Source organism: Balaenoptera physalus (genome assembly GCF_965194825.1).
Source record: "Balaenoptera physalus genome assembly, chromosome: 10".
Lineage (NCBI taxonomy): Eukaryota > Metazoa > Chordata > Mammalia > Artiodactyla > Balaenopteridae > Balaenoptera > Balaenoptera physalus.
Genome location: NC_138889.1, coordinates 15327498 through 15346044, shown reverse-complemented (window position 1 = coordinate 15346044; position 18547 = coordinate 15327498). Strand labels below are relative to the sequence as shown.

General features: G+C 51.8%; 1 protein-coding gene across 2 annotated transcripts; it reads right to left on the bottom strand.

Moving 5' to 3' along the window:
* Positions 1-1137: 1137 nt before the first annotated feature.
* On the bottom strand, positions 1138-17006 carry SCN2B (sodium voltage-gated channel beta subunit 2). 2 transcript variants are annotated; one of them, XM_082411186.1, is made up of 4 exons: positions 15597-17006; positions 6294-6460; positions 5777-5987; positions 1138-5087 (listed from the first exon to the last, which is right to left on the bottom strand). In XM_082411186.1, exons 2-4 carry the CDS (start codon positions 6441-6443, stop codon positions 4888-4890), a joined length of 561 nt encoding a protein of 186 aa, XP_082267312.1. In that variant the 5' UTR covers positions 6444-6460; positions 15597-17006; the 3' UTR covers positions 1138-4887. The 2 variants fall into 2 exon arrangements, with proteins under 2 accessions (XP_082267312.1, XP_082267311.1); XM_082411185.1 differs by having other exon boundaries at positions 15401-17003.
* Between the last annotated feature and the right edge of the window lie 1541 nt (positions 17007-18547).

Genomic DNA, 18547 nt, shown 5'->3' with positions numbered 1-18547 from the left:
GATGCTGTGTCCACCCAGAAGGAACCAGCCAGAATCCCCAGCACCTGAGTCCACATCCCCTGCCTCAGTTTCCTATCTGTTAAGTAGGGAAGCATCCTCTCTGACATCCCATCCTTGGAAGGACTCAGGGGCCCCAAGGGCAGACATCCTTTTAAACCGAGGTACCTTTGGTTCTGTCAAATACCAGCCACCTCTGTTCAACGCTGCCACCTTCTATCTGGCTTCTTTCTCGGGTAGCAGCTGCCGGAATTAGGACTACGAATGTTAGGCTACTCCTAGAATATTCTAAAATGCATCTGACCACTAAACCACTGGCGAAGGTCTCTGGGTTACCAGGGAGCAGGCAGAAATGACAAAGAAACCATGAGAAAAGTAGAAACCAAGCACTTCAGCATTTCCTTGCATTCGGAAAGCTGGGGATTTTCTTATCGGGTGAGCCTCCTAGGCAAGGGTGTGTGGGTGTGTGTGTAAGAAAGAGAAAAATGCAAAAAGATGCAAAAACAGAAGGCAAGAGAGAAAAAGACTGGGCTGTCTGGGAGAGCAGAGCCCCTGGGCCAGGTGGTTGCCTTTGGTCCTGAATTGAGGGCCGATTCAGCAGCACGTAACTAGGATAGAGCAGTTTGCAGATGGGACACGAGCGACCTGATTCTTCCCTGCAGCCACCCTCATCCATGAAGTTGCATGAGGGCAGACTCTGCACCAGCTGTCAGCTATTTCTCTTGAGCCCAGAGCAGATGAAACAGATGTCTGCCTAGTCAGACACAGCTTAGAAACAGGGGGCAGGAAGGATGGCCCATCCAACCACGGAAAGAATAGACAACATAGGCATGACGGTTAGCCTTGGGGGCATAAAGGGTTGTCATCTTCCAGAAATAACCAAGAGCCCTCCAAGAAGTGGGTGTTTAGCCCCAGGGTGCTTTCAAGGTGGATGGAGTCCGCCAGGATTCTGGGAAGGCAATGAGGGAAAAAGAGGAAACATCTAACAAGAGGGGAGCAGAACGATCTCATCCTTGATGGGGACCCAGCAGTGTCAACGTCATCACCAGGAAAGGAACAACAGGACTCCCTGTGACAATCCTGGCACCGCCTCAACTTGCCCCACTCTGCACCCCTGAAAAAAGTCACACTCAAGGGATGTTCAGGGGAGACCATCTGTTTATTGCAGCCAATAAATCCAAGCAATGAGACAAACCGCAACAGAAACTGTCTGCTCCCCAAAGCAGACACATCACAGCAGTTGGGTCACAGAGGACCATTTCAGTTTCTCTCCCCACCACCTCTTCCATTACCACATAGCACATAAATCCTAGAAAGTGCATAAGTAGTTGTGTTTTCCCCTCCAAGTGCACAAAGAGCAACAAGAACATTCCATAATTTGCCTTTGGTGAATCAACTCAAAACACTGAGAAATGATTGTTTCCCCCTCAACGTAACTTTCGGGGTGGATGTAGTGAGATGTTTTATATTTGTATATATAATATATCTCTACCTATATATAGACTATGTACAAACGCATCAGCAAGCTTCAATAAAGGAAGACATCAGCAAGAGGCACAGCAAGAGACACAGGCTGTCTATCCTTAAGACGTATGTAGGAAGAAAAATTTCTCCATTCATCACCCGTTCCAATTGCACCAAGCCATTCCTATGGCCTGGGACTGTCTTTTGGACCTGGCCAGTATTTTCAATTGTCCATCTGCTTAACCTGACCTTGCAAATACTTACCAGCCCAACCTCACCAAGGAGACTCACAGGGAGAAATATGGATCCAGCTTTTCCTTTTTATAAATTGGGAATAACTGTGATTAGTCCAGAGCTAGGGGGCAGATAGCTATTTCCAAAGCCAGTTCCAAGGCACCTCAAGGCATTTCAGTCCTGAAAAAATGTGCTTTGTTCTTATAAGCTAAATCCCATGGGTTGGCCAGCCCATCTCTCTTTACAGGGGCCCTTAATTAGGAGAAAGGGACAGATGGGGGTTCCAAGAGAACAGGAGAGGCAGAGGCAGTTGAGAAAACCAGCAGACTGAACCCAGCAGAGCGCAGTGATGGGAACATGCAGCCAGAAGTAGGGCTTGAGCCCCACGGTGCAGGAAGAGGTATACACTAGAAAGCAGGGTGCTGTGGAAACATCTCACCAGTCTCCCACCTCTACTCACAGAAGCCCCATTTTGTTCCCAGCCTCATTGCCCTGGGGGAGGCAGCTCTATGAGGCCTCTGGAAGAGACCCTAAGAGGCTCGGGAAGAAAGTGCATATGAGGATGGGTACCTGAGACAAAGGTGGCTCCTGGCCCACCCCCATCTGCTTGGGCGCCTGAGGCCCCTGGAGAGGCGTTGCTCTCCCTAGGACCCTCTAGGTCAGGGCAGAGAAAGGAAGGAACCCAGAAGTCTTGGGCTTCTTTATAGAGAGTTAGGACTTCTTGGAATAAACCTAGGGAATCTTGCAAACAATTTCCCTAAATGTTATGAGTCCTGAAAAAAGAAAAGTTCCCAGCATCCACACAGATCCTCACTCATCCTGGAAGAGGAGAGCACTTAAGAAGTTGCCAAAAAGTGAAATCTGCAAGCTGCAGACTTGTTATTACAACCACTCTTGGTCTCAGCTGGAACGAGGGTGCCCACTACCCATCTCTCCCCTCTCAGCTGGTTGGCTCCAAGGATGGGCAATGTCCACTCACCCCAGGCATCCTGGGGGCTTAGTCCACCCCCATTGGCAGTGTGTTGATTGGCAGTTAGGTACTGATGAGTTAGAATTTCCAGGTGAGCTGGACTCCTCCCACCTAGGAGCTCTCAGGCTGGTTGCCCACCCTCCACTCTGTGCCCACTCTGTCTGGCCTCTCACCCTCTTCCCTGTTGTATCTTCCCTCTTTCCTTCCTTTCCTCCCTTCCCAGGGCCCAGATTCTGGAATCTCTTCCTTTTTCTCCTACTCCAGCCCTGGAAGCAGTGGCTGCAGAGGTGGAATTAGATGCACCAAAAAAAAAATTCATCTTGGTCCCCACAGTGCTGACCTAGCAGTTCCCAGCTCTGTTATGGCTTTGTGTGCATCCCCAGTACCTGGCCCAGTGCCTGGCACATAGGAGATGCTCAATAAATGGATGTTGAATTGAAGGGAATTAAACTGAATCGCCCGTATGCTATTGCTCTCTCCCCAGAAAGGCCATGTGCTGGGCAGAGGCAGAGAGGGGTCCCAGAAGCTGTCAGAGTCCCATCTCTACCCCCTTTCCCCAGACTCCTGCCCTGGGCTCTGACCCCCTGAGCCCAGGGAAGGGCCTGAGCTCTGAGAAAGGCTGGGAAGTGCTGCAGAGGGTCAGCCTGGGGTGGGCGTGGGGCATTCCAGCAGCTCTGCCCTCCCACTCCCATCACCCCATCCCTGCCTCAGTCACAGCCTGGAGGGGCTGGGCTCCGGGGAGGTGAGCAGGGCTGGAGGAGCTCACCTCCCTCTCCTCATCTCCTTCATCTCTCTGTCTGCAGAGGCCCCTCCCACCGGGCAAAGTGTGGCTCTGTTCATCCAAACTGGAGACTGAGGTACCAGAGGAGAAGCAGGCCCCTCGGTTGTGAGTTTGAACCTCAGTCTCCCGGTCTGTAGTATGGGTGACTTGGCTAGCTGATCTCTGAGGATCTTCCAAGGCAGTGTCTCTCTGTCTCTCTCCCGCTCCTGAGGCTTGAGCAATTCCCTCTTCATGTGAGTAAAATGGCAGTGAAAGTTGGCTCCCCACAAATGCTACTTTCCTCCCCCCCAGAGAGAGCTGTCGGGGCAGGGGAGGGTGTGACATGGCTCCAGATGTGACATGGCCACAGGATCTCAGAGGCTACAAGGCTCCCCTCATGCTTCCCTCAGGGCCAGAAGCCAGATGAAACCCTGCTGAGGGTAACGGGGAAAGTCTGAACAGAAGCCCCAGCGAGGCCCCCGCTCTGCACACCTACTCCTCCGACGTGGCTCCCACCCCCTCCCTCCTTATCTCCGCACCTCAGCTGCTCCTGGCCCAGGTGATGGCGGCCACCCTGGGGGAGAAGGCAGTCAACCTTGAACTCCATTTTACAACAGAGCCCCCAGCCCCTCGTCCCTCAGCTAACTTTGCAATTGTCTCCTGTTAGTGGGTAACTGCGGTGAAAAATGACCACCACCTGGAGAAACACGACTCCCTGCCCCTCATGGCCTAGCTCAGCAGCCCTTTGGTACTTTTCTTGCCAAAAATCCCAAGGGCTTTGCAAGCCAACAGAAACCCAGAGGCTTCTGTGGTAGCAGCTATCGAAGGAGAAAGGTGAGAGCAGAGCTCCCTGGGCCAAGGCTTGTCTCCAGCTGCCTCCAGCTTCCTTCCCTTCAAGGCCCAGGAAACGCACGATCATCCTTTCAACACACCCCCAAGTTATAGGAACCCATCACCCCATGACAAGGCTGCCCAGGGCCAGGAGCAGCTCGGGGAGCAGAGGCATGCCACGCCCCAGGCCTTCTAGAGGCAGCCAGCAGAGCCCCGTCCCACCTGCAGGTCCCCTCTGAAGCCGCCACCAGACCAGTGCACACACTGGGCAGGCTGGACAGCTGGCCTCCTCCTCCTCCACTGCCCACCCTCCCCCTCTCTCTCTGCGCCCCTCCCACAGGCCTCCTGCCTCTTCTCAGAGGCTGGCAGTTTTGAGCCAGCTTCTCCCTCCCCCCAGGGCCCACACATCCCAGACGCCAGGGCAGGTTTCTCGAATCAAAGAGAGGTGAGTCTCTCTTGGTGCAGGGTGGCAGATACGAAGGGAGGGGTTCAGGAGGTCCCAGGTCAGCCCTGGGGTCCTGGTTCGAGAGAAGCACACCAAGAGAGGGCAGGCGGGGGCACACTGTGCAGGGCGGAGAGTGAGAGGGAGACAGGACGCAAGGGAGGGGCTGCAGGGCCGGCCGCCCGCCCATTACTTGGTGCCATCGTCCGCGTTGCCCTCTCCATCCGTCTTGCCCTCCTCCTCCGTCTTCAGGTCATCCGTGCTCAGTTTCTGCTCTTTTTTCCTCCTCACACACTTTACTACCATCAGCACCAAGATGACCACAGCCAGAAAGCCCCCGACGGAGGCGCCCACGATCACGGCCACAGTGGAATCCCGCTCAGGGGGCTCTGGAGAAGGAGAGGAAACAGACCCGCTGAGCCCTAGGGCTGGAAAAGGGAGTCTCGTCCACTGGCCCCTGCTCCCTGCAGTAGGTGTGGGGTGGTCCTGACTTTACTCTCCTCCGTGGAAAGCATTCTAGTCAAAGCCAGAAATCAACCCAGGCCATGGACCTCTAAGCGCCCCACCCACCCCATAATCCCAGGGCACCTAAAAGCCCCAGGGGAGGGCAATATAATGCAGTATCAAAGAGGATGGACTTTGAGGTCAAATGGACCCAATTTGAGTCCTGATTGTACTATTTATTAATTGTGTGACCTTAGGTACCTTACATAGCCTCAGTTTCCTCATCTGTAAAATGGGAATAATCATAGTACCTCCCTCATAGGGTTGTATGAGGATGAAGTGAGCTATTGCATCTGGAGAGTTTAGCCCTAGCTATAACCGAGACATAGCAAGTGTCCAATAAATGAAAGCTGCTCTTGGGATTCTTAAGATCGTGATCATGCTGGATAGCATCATCAGGACTCTCTGAGACATAGTCCTCAAGGACTGGAAGGAGTAAAACAGATGCCTTCCACCCAGCACATGCTGTTGCTCCCACCCCTCAGGAGGGCACAGCCTCTCCCAAGGAGCCCCAGCTAGTCCTGCTGGAGAGTAGCTGGGTGGGAACGGGCAGGGCCCCCCAGCAGCCCCTCACCTTCCATGAGGACTTGCAGATAGATCTTGCCGTGGCCGCGGTGGCGGTCGGGCGGGTTCATGATGTAGCAGTTGTAGGTGCCCTCATCCTCCAGCTGCACGTTTCTCAGTGTGACTGACACGTCATACTTGCTGGGGTTCCCTGAGAACTCCACGCGGTCTCGGAACCGCTCCAGCTTCAGGTTAATGATCTTCATGCGGAACTGGAGAAACTGGGGGGGCCGGAGGCGAGGGACAGGATAGGGGGCTGGATGAGCAAGGAGCTGCAAGGACAGCAGTATGCCCCTCCTCCCATGCCCCCCTTTTACCTGGAAGAGAGGCAGTCACCTCTAGATCTCTGCCACCCTCCCAGGGCCACCCAGGCACGACAGCACACCTCTGCCAATGCCCTCAGGAGCAGATAGCCCACCAGGGTATGCTAGGGTCCTTGTACAGTGCAGGGGCAGGTGGTGGGAAAGGGGAGCTTCACGCTGTGGGGCTCCTGCCTCCCCCACCCCTGCCTCCATCTGAGAACTCACCATCTCCTCGGAGCAGTTACTACACTCCTGGTAAGTCCAGTTCAGGGAGAACTGTTTGTGGTTCACGGTGTAGCAGGAGTTGAAGGTGCAGGACAGGCGGGCATCAGAGCCATTGAGGACGTTGAGGGTGGTAGGTACTGTGACTTCCATGCTCCTCCCTGGTGGCACTGTGGACAAAGCCACAAGCTGGTGAGGATTCTGGCAGACAAGGCCAAGGAGGGGGCAAAAGCCTCTGCACCTGGTGGGGAGCAGAGCGGAGCAGAGCTAGGACAGCTGGCTGGGTCCCTTATGGCTGAAATTAGGGGGTGGGGTGGGCAAAGCTCCTAAGCGGTAACTGATGTGGCCCTTGGGGTGGAGAGAGACCACATTGTCTGTCAAGCCAGGGACAGACAGATGGCCTCAAGCCTTCCCTCCACCTGGCTGTCCTGCCACAGGCCTGTCGTGGTCACCTGATGGCTTGGACAAGGGGCTGCACAGTGCTGGCCTCGGTTTCCCCTTCTTCCCACCACTTTCAACCATCTCTGCTGAGCCAAAGCCCTTCCAGCTGAAGCTGCAGTGTCCCCTGGGGGCAGGCAGCCTTGAGGACAGATGCAGATTCAGAAGGCCTCGCTCTCTCTACCGCAGGGCAGAGTCAAGCCGTATGCCCAGCCCGGCCCGGCCCAGCCCCCTTCTCTTCCTCAGGCTCCTGGCAGGGACGGCAGATGAGTAACGGGAAGGAAGAGATGCCCCAGAAGAATAGGCACAATTCGAAGTGATCAACTGATGGGTCTACAAGGACAGGAGTCCCTTTTGGAGATGCCAGGCCTGGACACACCACGGCAAGGAGCTGATACAGGCTGCAGGGACAGCAGGGTGCAGAATCCTCTGGGGAGCGCTGGACCTGGTCCAGGAGCCCTGGGTGTGTGGCCTGAGAAGGCCCATCCCACACTGACATTCCAAGCAGGGCAGAGGCTAGGGTGAGGGGAGTGAGCCAAAGCCCTCCCAGCTGAAGCTGCAGTGCCCATCCCACCCCCGCCCACAGAGAGGCAGAAAGCCTTGGGCACGAGATTTAAGGGGGTGCCCACCCTCAGGGTCGTGCAAACACCTCCTTAAATTTTGCACCCTGGGCACTGCACTCACCTCACCCTAGCCCTGGGCTGAATTCTAAACTTCTCTGCCAATATGGTCAAAGCCTCATCCCAAGAGATGAATATTCTTTATAAAGGAGAAGCAGTAATGCTCAGTATCAATCATTCATTCACTCATTTACCAAATATTTATAAATCACCTCCTGTGCCCCAGGCACTCAGTCTAGGCCCCAGGGATTATTGCTATGATGGAGGCAGGCAGAGGTACTGTAACATGGCGCTTATATTCTAGGGAGGGGGACAGACATTAACAGGGAAAAGAAATGATGTAACTTTAGGTATTGATTCACAGGCAAGGGCTGTAAAAAATAAAGCAAGGTGCAGGGTGTGTTTGACATCGAGTGCTCAGGGAAAGCTGCTCCGAGTGGTACCCTGTAGGTGGCCCCCCCACTAAAGTGAAGGAGTGAGCCATTTGAAATTTTGAAGGAATCCAAGGCAGCAGAACATCAAGAGGAAAGTTCCAGCGGTTGGAATGAGCATCACACATCGGAACACAATCAGCAGAGTGATCAAGGGGGCAACTGGAGAGAGCTGAGGTCCCAGCGTTAGGCCAGGACCAGGACACTATTCTTCTGAGTGAGAGAAGCCACTAGGGGGCGGCAGGGGGGCAGCTAGGAGGCACGGAGACCCCATTAGATGTGGTTCAATCCCAGCTCTGCCTTCTGTCGGCTGGGAGAACATGGGCAAGTTCCTCCATCTTCTGAGCCTCAGGCCCGTCCTCTGTAAAACGCAGCTCATGATACCTACCTCCTGGGGTTATGGTAATGATTAAATAAGATAAAATATGTAAAGCAAAGGGTAGGGGAATTCCCTGGCGGTCCAGGGGTTAGGACTCGGCACTTTCACTGCGTGGCCCAGGGTTCAGTCCCTGATCGGGGAACTAAGATCCCGCAAGCTTCAAGGCACAGCCAAAAAAAAAAAATACAAAATAAAAATAAGGCAAAGGGTAGCCTAAATTGTCCTCAAGTTCCGCCCCCTAAGCAGGAAGGGCTTCTGGGGCAGTCTCCCGGCAGGGGCACCTTGGAGCCTGACCCCTCAGGGCAGCCCCTTGTAATTCCCCCGTATTGCACAGGGCTCGCTTTTTGCAAAAGATTTCGTTGTGCAAAGCTGCCGGGCCCCACCCCAGGGGCAGCAGCACTGCAGCCTGGAAGCAGGGATAGCGAAGTCCTTCCACTCAGCTCATCCCTTGGGATGAGTGGCCAGGGCCAGTAGGCAGGACTTAAGAACAGGAGATGCTCTGAACTGCTGGCCAGGGAGGTCAGGACCCAGCCCTAGATAGAGGCACAGGCACACGGCCCCACCTGCAAGGCCAGGCTTCCAGGTGTGCTGAAGTGCTCAGCAGGGAAATAGGAACTGGAGAGGCTGAGCGGCATCCCCAGGAGAACAAAGCCCAGTTCCTATCTCCTCACTCTCACAGCGTTATGAAAGCACTGAGCACAGCGCCAGGCTAGGAGGAGGTGTGCTGAAAATGCCATCTCCGCCCCCGCTCTGCAGAGGCGGAGGTATCGTCAGGGAAGGAGCCCGGCAGGGCCGTGTCCTGAGCTTACCTCACATCCCAGGAACACCTTGCTTCCCTAGCACCTTCCCTGGGAAGGTTCGGCGACCTTCCCAGGGCACCTGAGCAAAAGGAGCCTCCAAGTGGCATTAAGAAGTAGGTCCCACACATCTGGCTGACCCATCCCTGCCTCTGTCCCGCCCCAGGCCACAACATCACTCCAGAGACAGAACTTGAACCCTACCAGGAGCTCCCTCCATCTTGAAGGAGCTAGCACTCTGCTGTGCGGGAGGGCAGGGCCCTGGGGAGTGAGGGGCCTCTTCTGGCCAGCAGGAGCGGGGCAGACTGAGAGGTGCAATCCGGGTCCTTCCCCGCATCCCTATGGCGCGGCCTGCAGGAGGCACCAGGCGGACACGTGTGCCCTCTAGTGGTCAGAGAGGTCAACCGTCAAGTCCCAACTGCAGAGAGAGGAACAGGAGCCACCAAAGCAGGGGGAACCTCAGGAACTGTAGATCCAGCTCCATCATCTTACCAACAAGGAAAGTGAGGCCTGAGAGAGACACACAGCAGGTAGGGACAAGCCGGGTCCCGAATCACGGTTCCTGGCTCCCAGTACAGCGCCCACTTCCGCCTGAGGTCTCCCAGGGTCCCAGCTCAGGGCAAGGGCCTTAGGCCTTTCACCAATCCAGGCCCTCATTAAAGATGAGGAAATCATCATGCAACGAGGACAGAGTTGTGAGCAAAATCCTGGGCTCCTGATGAACTCTGCTGCTTCAGGAAATTAGCCGAATCCACAGCTAGGGCCACAAAAGGACTTCATAGTAACAACAAGGTGCTTACTGTGTGCCAGGCGCTGTTTAAATACCCTACAGATATCACCTCATTTAATACAACAACCCTATTATCACCCCCACTTTCCAGGTGAGGAAATGGAGCACAAAGAAGTTAAATGAATAGCCCAAGTTCACAGCTGGTAAGTGACAAAGCTAGATTGGAACCCAGGCTGCCAGGCTGCCAGGCTCTAGACAGCAGCTTGAGGGGTGGAGGCTGGGTGAGGGGGTGATTTTTGTTCCAAGGGGTCGCAGGGCTCAGTCCTCCTGCTGTCTACATGGCAGGTCCGGCCCCCATGTCAGCCCCCAGCCAGTCAGGCTGGCCAGAGGGGAATGGTCTTCTTTAAAGGAACCTCCATACAAGGGGGGCTCACAGTCTTCCTGGTTGTCCCATTTGGGACCAGGTCTGGAGACTGAGTCTCTGATCTCCAACTCACAGAAAGGAAATGATTCAACAAGGGTACCGTAAGGATGTGGCTTTTGAGCTCAGTTCCAAAACTTTACCGGTGCCCAGGCCCCCTCACTCTCTCTAAGGCGTATCTGGGCACCTCAGGCCCCATGTCATATACTTTTCTAACTGGCCCGTCTTGCAGAGATCACAAAAATTTGCTCATCTCCTGTCAAACACTATTTCCTACAGAGACTAGAAGTTAATTCTCTTCACGCCTCTTTCCAACCCTACAGCAACCTATGAGGTAGGTTAATTTTCTTCTTGGTTAAAAAAAAAAAGAACAGAGTTTGTCTAAGCAGAGAAATTAGTCCCCACCCTTCTGGAGCACGCTGTGTCCCAGGGCAGCCCCTGCCTCCCAGGTGACTGTGACACGCAGCCCAACTCCTGGGCTGCCTTACCATTCAGACCCACCGCTTCAGGTCTCCCTCCCAGGCCAGGCCACCCCCATGCAGCCAGGAGAGCACCTGTCCTTGTCACCCCTTACCCCCAATCGCCATTGGCTCCCTGCTGCTTACAGGATCTCGTCCAGGCTCCTGGGCTTCTGAGCCCTTTGCCATCTGGGATCATCCAGTACCCCAGCCTCATTTCCTGTCCTGCTCCCAACCCTTCACGCTTCCACCACTCCAGTGACCCTGGAGTCCTTACTTTTCTGAAAACGCCGCCTTCTCCCACTCCTCCATGCCTTTGCACGTGTTTTTGCTGCAGGTTGGGAAGCTCATTCACCCTGCTGCCCCTGAGCCCTCCTGCTTACCCCGCAGATCCCAGCTAACAAGGCATCGCCCCCGTGGCAGCTTCTCCAGTGCCCGTGCCCTCTCCCCAGACTGGGAGGTTTCTGTCACTTCCAGACTGGTAGGCAGAATGGCATAGTGGCCAAGACCAGCGCTCTAGCACCGTGGTCTGATCTTATGAAAGATGGTTCACCTCCCAGCACCTCAGTTTCCTCATCTGTAAAATGGGAGACAACAATAGGCCCTACCTCCTGGGGCTGTTGTGAGGATTGAATACTAAAACATAAAGCTCACAGCAGTGCCTGGCACATGGTCAGCCCCCACCAAAGGTTAGCTGCTAACAGCACATGGGATGCTGCATTACTATTTTTTGTTTATGTTCCCTAGTCCCTCGGGAGACTCTGGGGAGCTGATTCTTATTTATCTTGGCATCCCTGGACCCAGAACAGCATGTGACACACAGTGGGCACTCGATAAAAGTCTGTAGAGGGAAGGGAAGGCGTTTTCCCCTGTGTGTCCGTGTGCAGTGGGCCTGAGTGAGGACCAGACTCCACTTTCTAAGCCTCGCCTAACATAACCCAGACTTTGGTAACCATGCCAATGACCGTGGAGCCAAGAGTTTTGAGAAAAACTCTAAGGAAAACCAATCATTTGGATTGCTTCTAACTGAAAACTAGTCTCATGTGCTTCTGTCATGTGTACAGCAGGTTGGCCAGCTGTCCCCTGTCCCTTTGTCAGCTCTGTAGTCATCCTCACAAACCCAGGCCCTGTCTCAGCCCCCTCCCTTGTCACCTGTGACATCCCTCCATCTTGGGGACTGATGCTGCTACAACCACCAAGGTTCCATTGTCCACTTGAGCCCTCGGCCTTGGAGTACCAGGGCATGCCTCATCACAGCGCCAATCAAGTTCAAGTTCAAGGTCCCTACTCCTGCACCCTCCCCTCATCCAGGTTTGCAGAGGCTTTAGCTTCCTCCCACCACTGCCTCACAGCCCCCATGCCCTGACCTCTTCACCCTAGATTCCATCTTCCTCTAAGCCACACCCTGGGCCTGGTCCCCGAGCCCCCTTGTTTTCTTCACTTAGATAAGGCTCTCCCTCCTGCAGGAAGCTCTCCCTAACTCCCCAAAGAGGTTGCCTGTCCTCCATCCTCATTTCTTTGCACACTGGTCACTCACCCAACTCCCCTCTTTTTGCCTGTACTTAAGATTCTTTGATCCAAATTATTGTTACTATAGAAGCATCATTTCTTAAATATCGGGGGCAGTAGAATTCAGTGGTTAAGAATGGGGTGAAGCAAAAATAAACTCAAAATGGATTAAAGACCGAAATGTAAAGCCAGACACTATAAAACTCTTAGAGCAAAACATAGGCAGAACACTCTATGACATAAATCACAGCAAGATCCTTTTTGACCCACCTCCTAGAGAAATGGAAATAAAAACAAAAATAAACAAATGGGACCTAATGAAACTTCAAAGCTTTTGCACAGCAAAGGAAAACATAAACAAGAAGAAATGACAACCCTCAGAGTGGGAGAAAATATTTGCAAATGAAGCAACTGACAAAGGATTAATCTCCAAAACATACAAGCAGCTCGTGCAGCTCGATAGCAAAAAAACAAACAACCCAATCCAAAAATGGGCAGAAGACCTAAATAGACATTTGTCCCAAGAAGTTATACAGGTTGCCAACAAACACATGAAAGAATGCTCAACATCACTAATCATTAGAGAAATACAAATCAAAACTACAATGAGGTATCACCTCACACCAGTCAGAATGGCCATCACCAAAAAATCTGCAAATAATAAATGCTGGAGAGGGTGTGGATTAAAGGGAACTCTCTTGCACTGTTGGTGAGAATGTAAATTGATACAGCCACTATGGAGAACAGTATGGAGGTTCCTTTAAAAACTAAAAATAGAACTACCATACGACCCAGCAATCCCATTACTGGGCATATACCCTGAGAAAACCATAATTCAAAAAGAGTCATGTGGGCTTCCCTGGTGGCTCGGTGGTTAAGAATCCGCCTGCCAATGCAGGGCACACGGTTCGAGCCCTGATCCAGGAAGATCCCACATGCCGTGGGGCGGCTAGGCCCGGGCGCCACAGCTACTGAGCCTGCGCTCTAGAGCCCGCGCGCCACAACTACTGAAGCCTGCGCGCCTAGAGCCCGTGCTCCGCAAGAAGAGAAGCCTCCACAATAAGAAGACCGCGCACCGCAGCAAAGAGTAGCCCCCTCTCGCCGCAACTAGAGAAAGCCCACGCACAGCAACGAAGACCCAAAGCAGCCTAAATAAATTAATTAATTAAAAAAAAAAAAAAAAAGAGTCATGTACCACAATGTTCATTGCAGCTCTATTTACAATAGCCAGGACATGGAAGCAACCTAAGTGTCCATCGACAGATGAATGGATAAAGAAGATGTGGCACATATATACAATGGAATATTACTCAGCCATAAAGAGAAACGAAACTGAGTTATTTGTAGTGAGGTGGATGGACCTAGAGTCTGTCATACAGAGTGAAGTAAGTCAGAAAGAGAAAATCAAATACTGTATACTAACACATATATATGGAATCTAAAAAAAAAAAAATGGTTCTGAAGAACCTAGGGGCAGGACAGGAATAAAGATGCAGACATAGAGAATGGACTTGAGGACACGGGGAGGGGGAAGGGTAAGCTGTGACAAAGTGAGAGAGTGGCATGGACATATATACACTACCAAATGTAAAATAGCTAGCTAGTGGGAAGCAGCCGCATAGCACAGGGAGGTCAGCTCGGTGCTTTGTGACCACCTAGAGGGGTGGGATAGGGAGGGTGGGAGGGAGGGAGATGCAAGAGGGAAGGGATATGGGAATATATGTATATGTATAGCTGATTCACTTTATTATACAGCAGAAACTAACACACCATTGTAAAGCAATTATACTCCAATAAAGATGTTAAAAAAAAAAAAAGAATGGGGTGAAGTCAGACAACCAGGGGTTCAAATCTCGGCTCCCCTTAAACTACTGTGACCTTATTGGGCAAGTTACTTAACTTCTCTGTGCCTGTTTCCTCATCTGTAACGTGAGGATCATAATGTATCTGCCCCATACGGTAACCAATTGCCGTGAGGACTAAACAAGATACACAGCGCGTGGGCACGTGAAAAGAGTTCATAAAGGCTAGCTATTATTGAGCACTTACTATGTGCCAGACTCACAAAAAACCCAGGCAGTAGGTATTCTCCAGTTCACCCAGGAAAGAACTGAAGCTCAGAGGGGAGTAACTTGCCGATAGTATGAAGTAAATGACAAAGGTGGCTTTAAACCCAGATCGAGTCCAAGGCTCATGCTGTCTCTACTGCCTGAGCTTCCCTAACACTCTTGCTCTGTTGTTAATATGTTCAGTAACTCAGCAAAGCTCCTAGGCCTTATCGTGTAGGCTGTCAGGGGCCCTGGGCTGTCTCTAGCACTCCTGCCCAATATCCAGCACAGCATGCCAGAGAAGGAGAGAAAAAGAGGGAGAGAAGGAGTGAGAGAGAGACTTTGTGATGGGGAGTATTCCCACTGACAGCCGTTGGACTGGATCCTCAATTGCTATGCCAGCAATGAGTAAGTTTAAGAGCAAGAAGGAAACTACCTATAAAGCAGGCTTGCAAGTGACTCCCTAGCCCACCTACCCACCAGGAAGTCCATGAGTGGCCATGTATGAAATTAGCATTTGGATCTCTTGACAGTCTGCAAGGTGGGGCTGGACAGTTCGGAGACATGATCCAAAGGGCCACAACCACACTCATGTGTTCCTTTTCTTTCTTTTTTTTTTCTGATCCCTTCACCTGACCCCTCCTCCACTCCATCTGGCCCAAGCCAGAGAGCTTCTCCATCAGTGCCTGCTTCAGCCGTTCTCTTCCCAATGCAGAGATCATTCCTCAAGCCTGCTTCCCACCTACGTCTCCACACACTGCAACAAATCGGTGGTACAGATTTCCAGGAAGCCAGACCCAGACTCAACTTTCTGCCCCCCTACTCCCCCGTACACTCTTTTCTGATATCCTAAATCCACCAGATTCCAAAGATCAAGGTTCACAGAAGAAGCCCCTTAAGGGAGCATTAAGTCCCAGGAGATTTGTAGCAGCTAAAAGAAAAAATCCATGAAGAGGCTCTGCACATCAGCCTACCCTCCGCCCCCAGCCCCCCACATACGTCCATTTCAGGGAAATCCAAAGAAAAATCACCTCCCTTGACAACTGACACCTCCAAGGAACACTCAGATCCCCTGACCCAACATTTCTGCGACCAAGCCGTCCCAGCATTATGCAGTCCCCAGCCACATCTCCCCCCATCCCCGTGCCTCCCTTCCCAAGGACAACGCCGAAGGGAGGCTCAAGCGATGTCTTCTTTCCTGCCCCCGGCCCCCATCCTCCTCCTGTTGCGGCTGCACTTCTGGACCCTCAGGAGCATGCAGATGTGCAGTCTAACTTACCCAAAGAGAAAAAGAGACTGAGCCCCGTGAGACTGAAGGCAGGGCGAGGTAGCCAGGCATCTTTGTGCATTTTCAGAGACTGAGATGTTAGTCGGGTGGGATAGGGGAGAGGGTGATTTGAGGGGCCGAGGGCTACAGGGGAGGAATGGTTAGATGCTAAAAGAAAAATGCACGGATGTACTTCAAAGACACATACAACATTAAGGAAGCTTTATTTCCATCTCTCTAATATGGCCGGCTTGTATGTTGCTGCTAAAAGGAGAGAGGGAGTGTGGAAGGGAGAGAGAAAAAAGTGGATGGAGTAAATTTTGTGGTTGGTGGATTTCGAAAAGCAGGTGGGAGGGCATAAAAAATCTGTCTGCAAAGAGCAAAGTTCCTCAGAAATTTTTACCCTCCAAAACCAGAACTAAAGCGTGGCCTGCCTTTCTTCTTCACTTGGGTGATTGTTGGAGTTGGAAAGTTGTTTGAGGAACCCATTTATTTCAAAGCTGCTGTGAGGGGTGAATTCTTTTTGTCATTTAAAAACACCCAAAAAAGGAGATGCTAATTTTTGTTTCGTTTGAAAAGGGTTCAGGGAAGTGAGTTGGGAGACTTTCAGGAAGTAAGAACTTCCTCATTTTTCTAGCATTTCCACTGAAAACAGAACAGCAGGTTGGTGTAAAAATACATAAGAGCTCTTAAAATCATTTGTAACATGAACTTTTGGGGAATCCTGATTCAATCAAATCAACAGTAAAAAGACATTGTTGAGATAATTGGGAAGAAAATAAATATGGACTGGGTGTTTTAGATTATATTAATGAATAATTCTTGATTGGGGGGGGCGTTAAAAATTTTTTGTGGTTGGGACTTCCCTGGCCATCCAGTGATTAAGACTCCGTGCTTCCACTGAGCGGGGCGCGAGTTCGATCCCTGGTCGGGGAACTATTATCCCGCATGCCCCATGGTATGGCCAAAAAAAAAAAAAAAAAAAAATGTGTGGTTATGTTCTTTAACATCTTTATCTATTATACACACTGGAGTGCTTATAGGTGAAATGATATGATGGTTGAAATTTGCTTTAAAATATTCCAAGAAAAATAGTGGGGGGGAGGTAGGTGACACAAGACCAGATGTTGAAACTAGTTGTTTCAACAGATGTTGAAAAAGGGAGAAAACAATAGGCTAGTATCACAAGTAGGAGAACTTGCGGTGGAGTACCCACGTGGCCCTAAGCAGATAAGGTGACCCCCACTCCTCTGGGGAGACATTTGAGGAGAACACAGGTTCTCACGCAGCCACTACACGCGCTTGCGATGGGCCACTGATGCACCAAGGAGAGAGCCACCCACATCTTAGAGCATTAACTCTGTGCCAAGTCTTTAAAAGTCTCTACTTAATTGTAAGCCTGGAAGAGGTGATTTCTTCTCTTTTTTTTTTAAATTGCAATGAGGAAACAGAGGCCGACAGGGCCTAACCCACTCAAGTTACCTAGGACAGTTAAGGGCAGAGTCAGAGCCAGGACTCAAGCTGAGGTCTGTGTGAGACACTGGCTATGTCCAGTATTCCACATCGCCTGTTGCCAAGGGGAGGAGACACGACACCTTCCCTTGGGTTGTTTAGAGACACAGGGAAGAGAAGACTGGACTAGACGAAGCGAGGGCCTCTGCGTGTGTGTGTGTGTGTGTGTATAAAAGAAGATGCTAAGAGGCAGGGCATGGAGGAACCAAATGAGAGGCCAGCACAGTGCTTGGTTCAAAGCAGACACTCAATAAACAGGTGCTGCATAGCTGCACGGGGACACCCTGAATGAATGAATGAATGAATGAATTTGGAGCGGAGTGGGACATCGTCCACATCATCGTGAAGGCAGTAAAATCTAGCTGAGGCCGCTGAAGCTGTCCTAGGCTGGAGAGGAGTGGAGTGGGCCAAATTTGGGTGGCAGTTGCTAAAGGCAGAAAGGCGGAGAGAAGGCGTCTGTGCTCCTCCACACCAGAGGTGGTTGTCCATGCCTGGATCTTGCACAGACTCCGTCGCCAAAGTTCCTCTGTCGCTCCACCAGAGTCTGGCTGCAGCTGGCTCATGCATTCACAGAGCTCACAGCCCAAGGGAAGGAAAATCAGAGAAGAAGAGATGGGGCAGCCTAGGGAGACAAGTGTCGTCCGGTGGCCACAACCCTCAGGCCCCAGGCCTCCTCCGCTGTCAGCAGTGGCCTGGCTCACAGGTGTGCCCGGAGAGATAGATTGGCAGCAGCCCGTGCCCTGGTTCCCGCACAGCCCCTCGGCCAGGTCTGCAGCACCATGTCAGCCGGAGAGTTTTGGTTTGACATAGCCGGCCTCCTCCTTTTTCTTAATGCAGCTGAGCGTGCCTGTGAGGCCCAGGGAAGCTGATTACCGGGCTCACTTGGTCTCACACTGGATCCAGACGCTTCTATTTTGGGGACATCTGAGACAAGAAGGGGATCCAGAAGTTCCTTTGCCTCTATCCAGAATTTGGCTAAGAGAAACCAAGTATATGACTCTATAGCCTTTGTCCAACTCAGCCCTCCAGGACCAAGGGTCAGAAGGCGCCAGATCAGGGGAGAGACACCCTGGCAGGGTGAGTCGGGAGGAGAGCTACCCCAGAACCTCCCCTCAACTCACGTGGGCCTCCAGATGCCCTTTTGCTCCAAAAGAATACGCTTTCCCCAGGAGCCAATAAAAGCCTGGGAAGCAGAAAGTTGAAGAGGTATTTTGCAGAATGAAGACACCACTGTTGAAGACTGGCCATTTGGGAAATGAAGCCCTATTTTCGGCATTTCTACCCAGTGCCATTTATCCGTGAAGATTTTATTAGACAACACTCAATTACCTACCCTGCTGGGGAAGACTGTTACGAATAACCTAAAGGAAGGTAGTTTCCTTTTGCCTTTGGAATTCGTGGTTGAAGCTACAAAGAGCCTCCCTAGGTACCACTGCCTTACTGGACCAGCATCACCTGGGATCTCCTTAGAAATGTACAGTCACAGGCCCCACCTCAGACCCAAAGCATCAGAATCTGCATTTTTAACAAGATCTTTAGGTGTTTCTTGAGCACAGTGAAGTTTGAGAAGTAACACCTTCAGCTAATATTAAAAGGTTTGCATCCCAGGAGCAAAGGGCAATGCAGAGGCCAGGTTTGAGGGGTTGG

Coding starts and splice junctions, on each gene's coding strand:
- SCN2B (XM_082411185.1), bottom strand. CDS start 15,470: ATGCACAAAGATGCCTGGCTACCTCGCCCTGCCTTCAGTCTCACGGGG. Junction 6,461..15,400: donor CAGTCTCTTTTTCTCTTTGG/GTAAGTTAGACT, acceptor CTTTGTCCACAG/TGCCACCAGGGAGGAGCATG. Junction 5,088..5,776: donor TCTGCAAGTCCTCATGGAAG/GTGAGGGGCTGC, acceptor CTCCTTCTCCAG/AGCCCCCTGAGCGGGATTCC.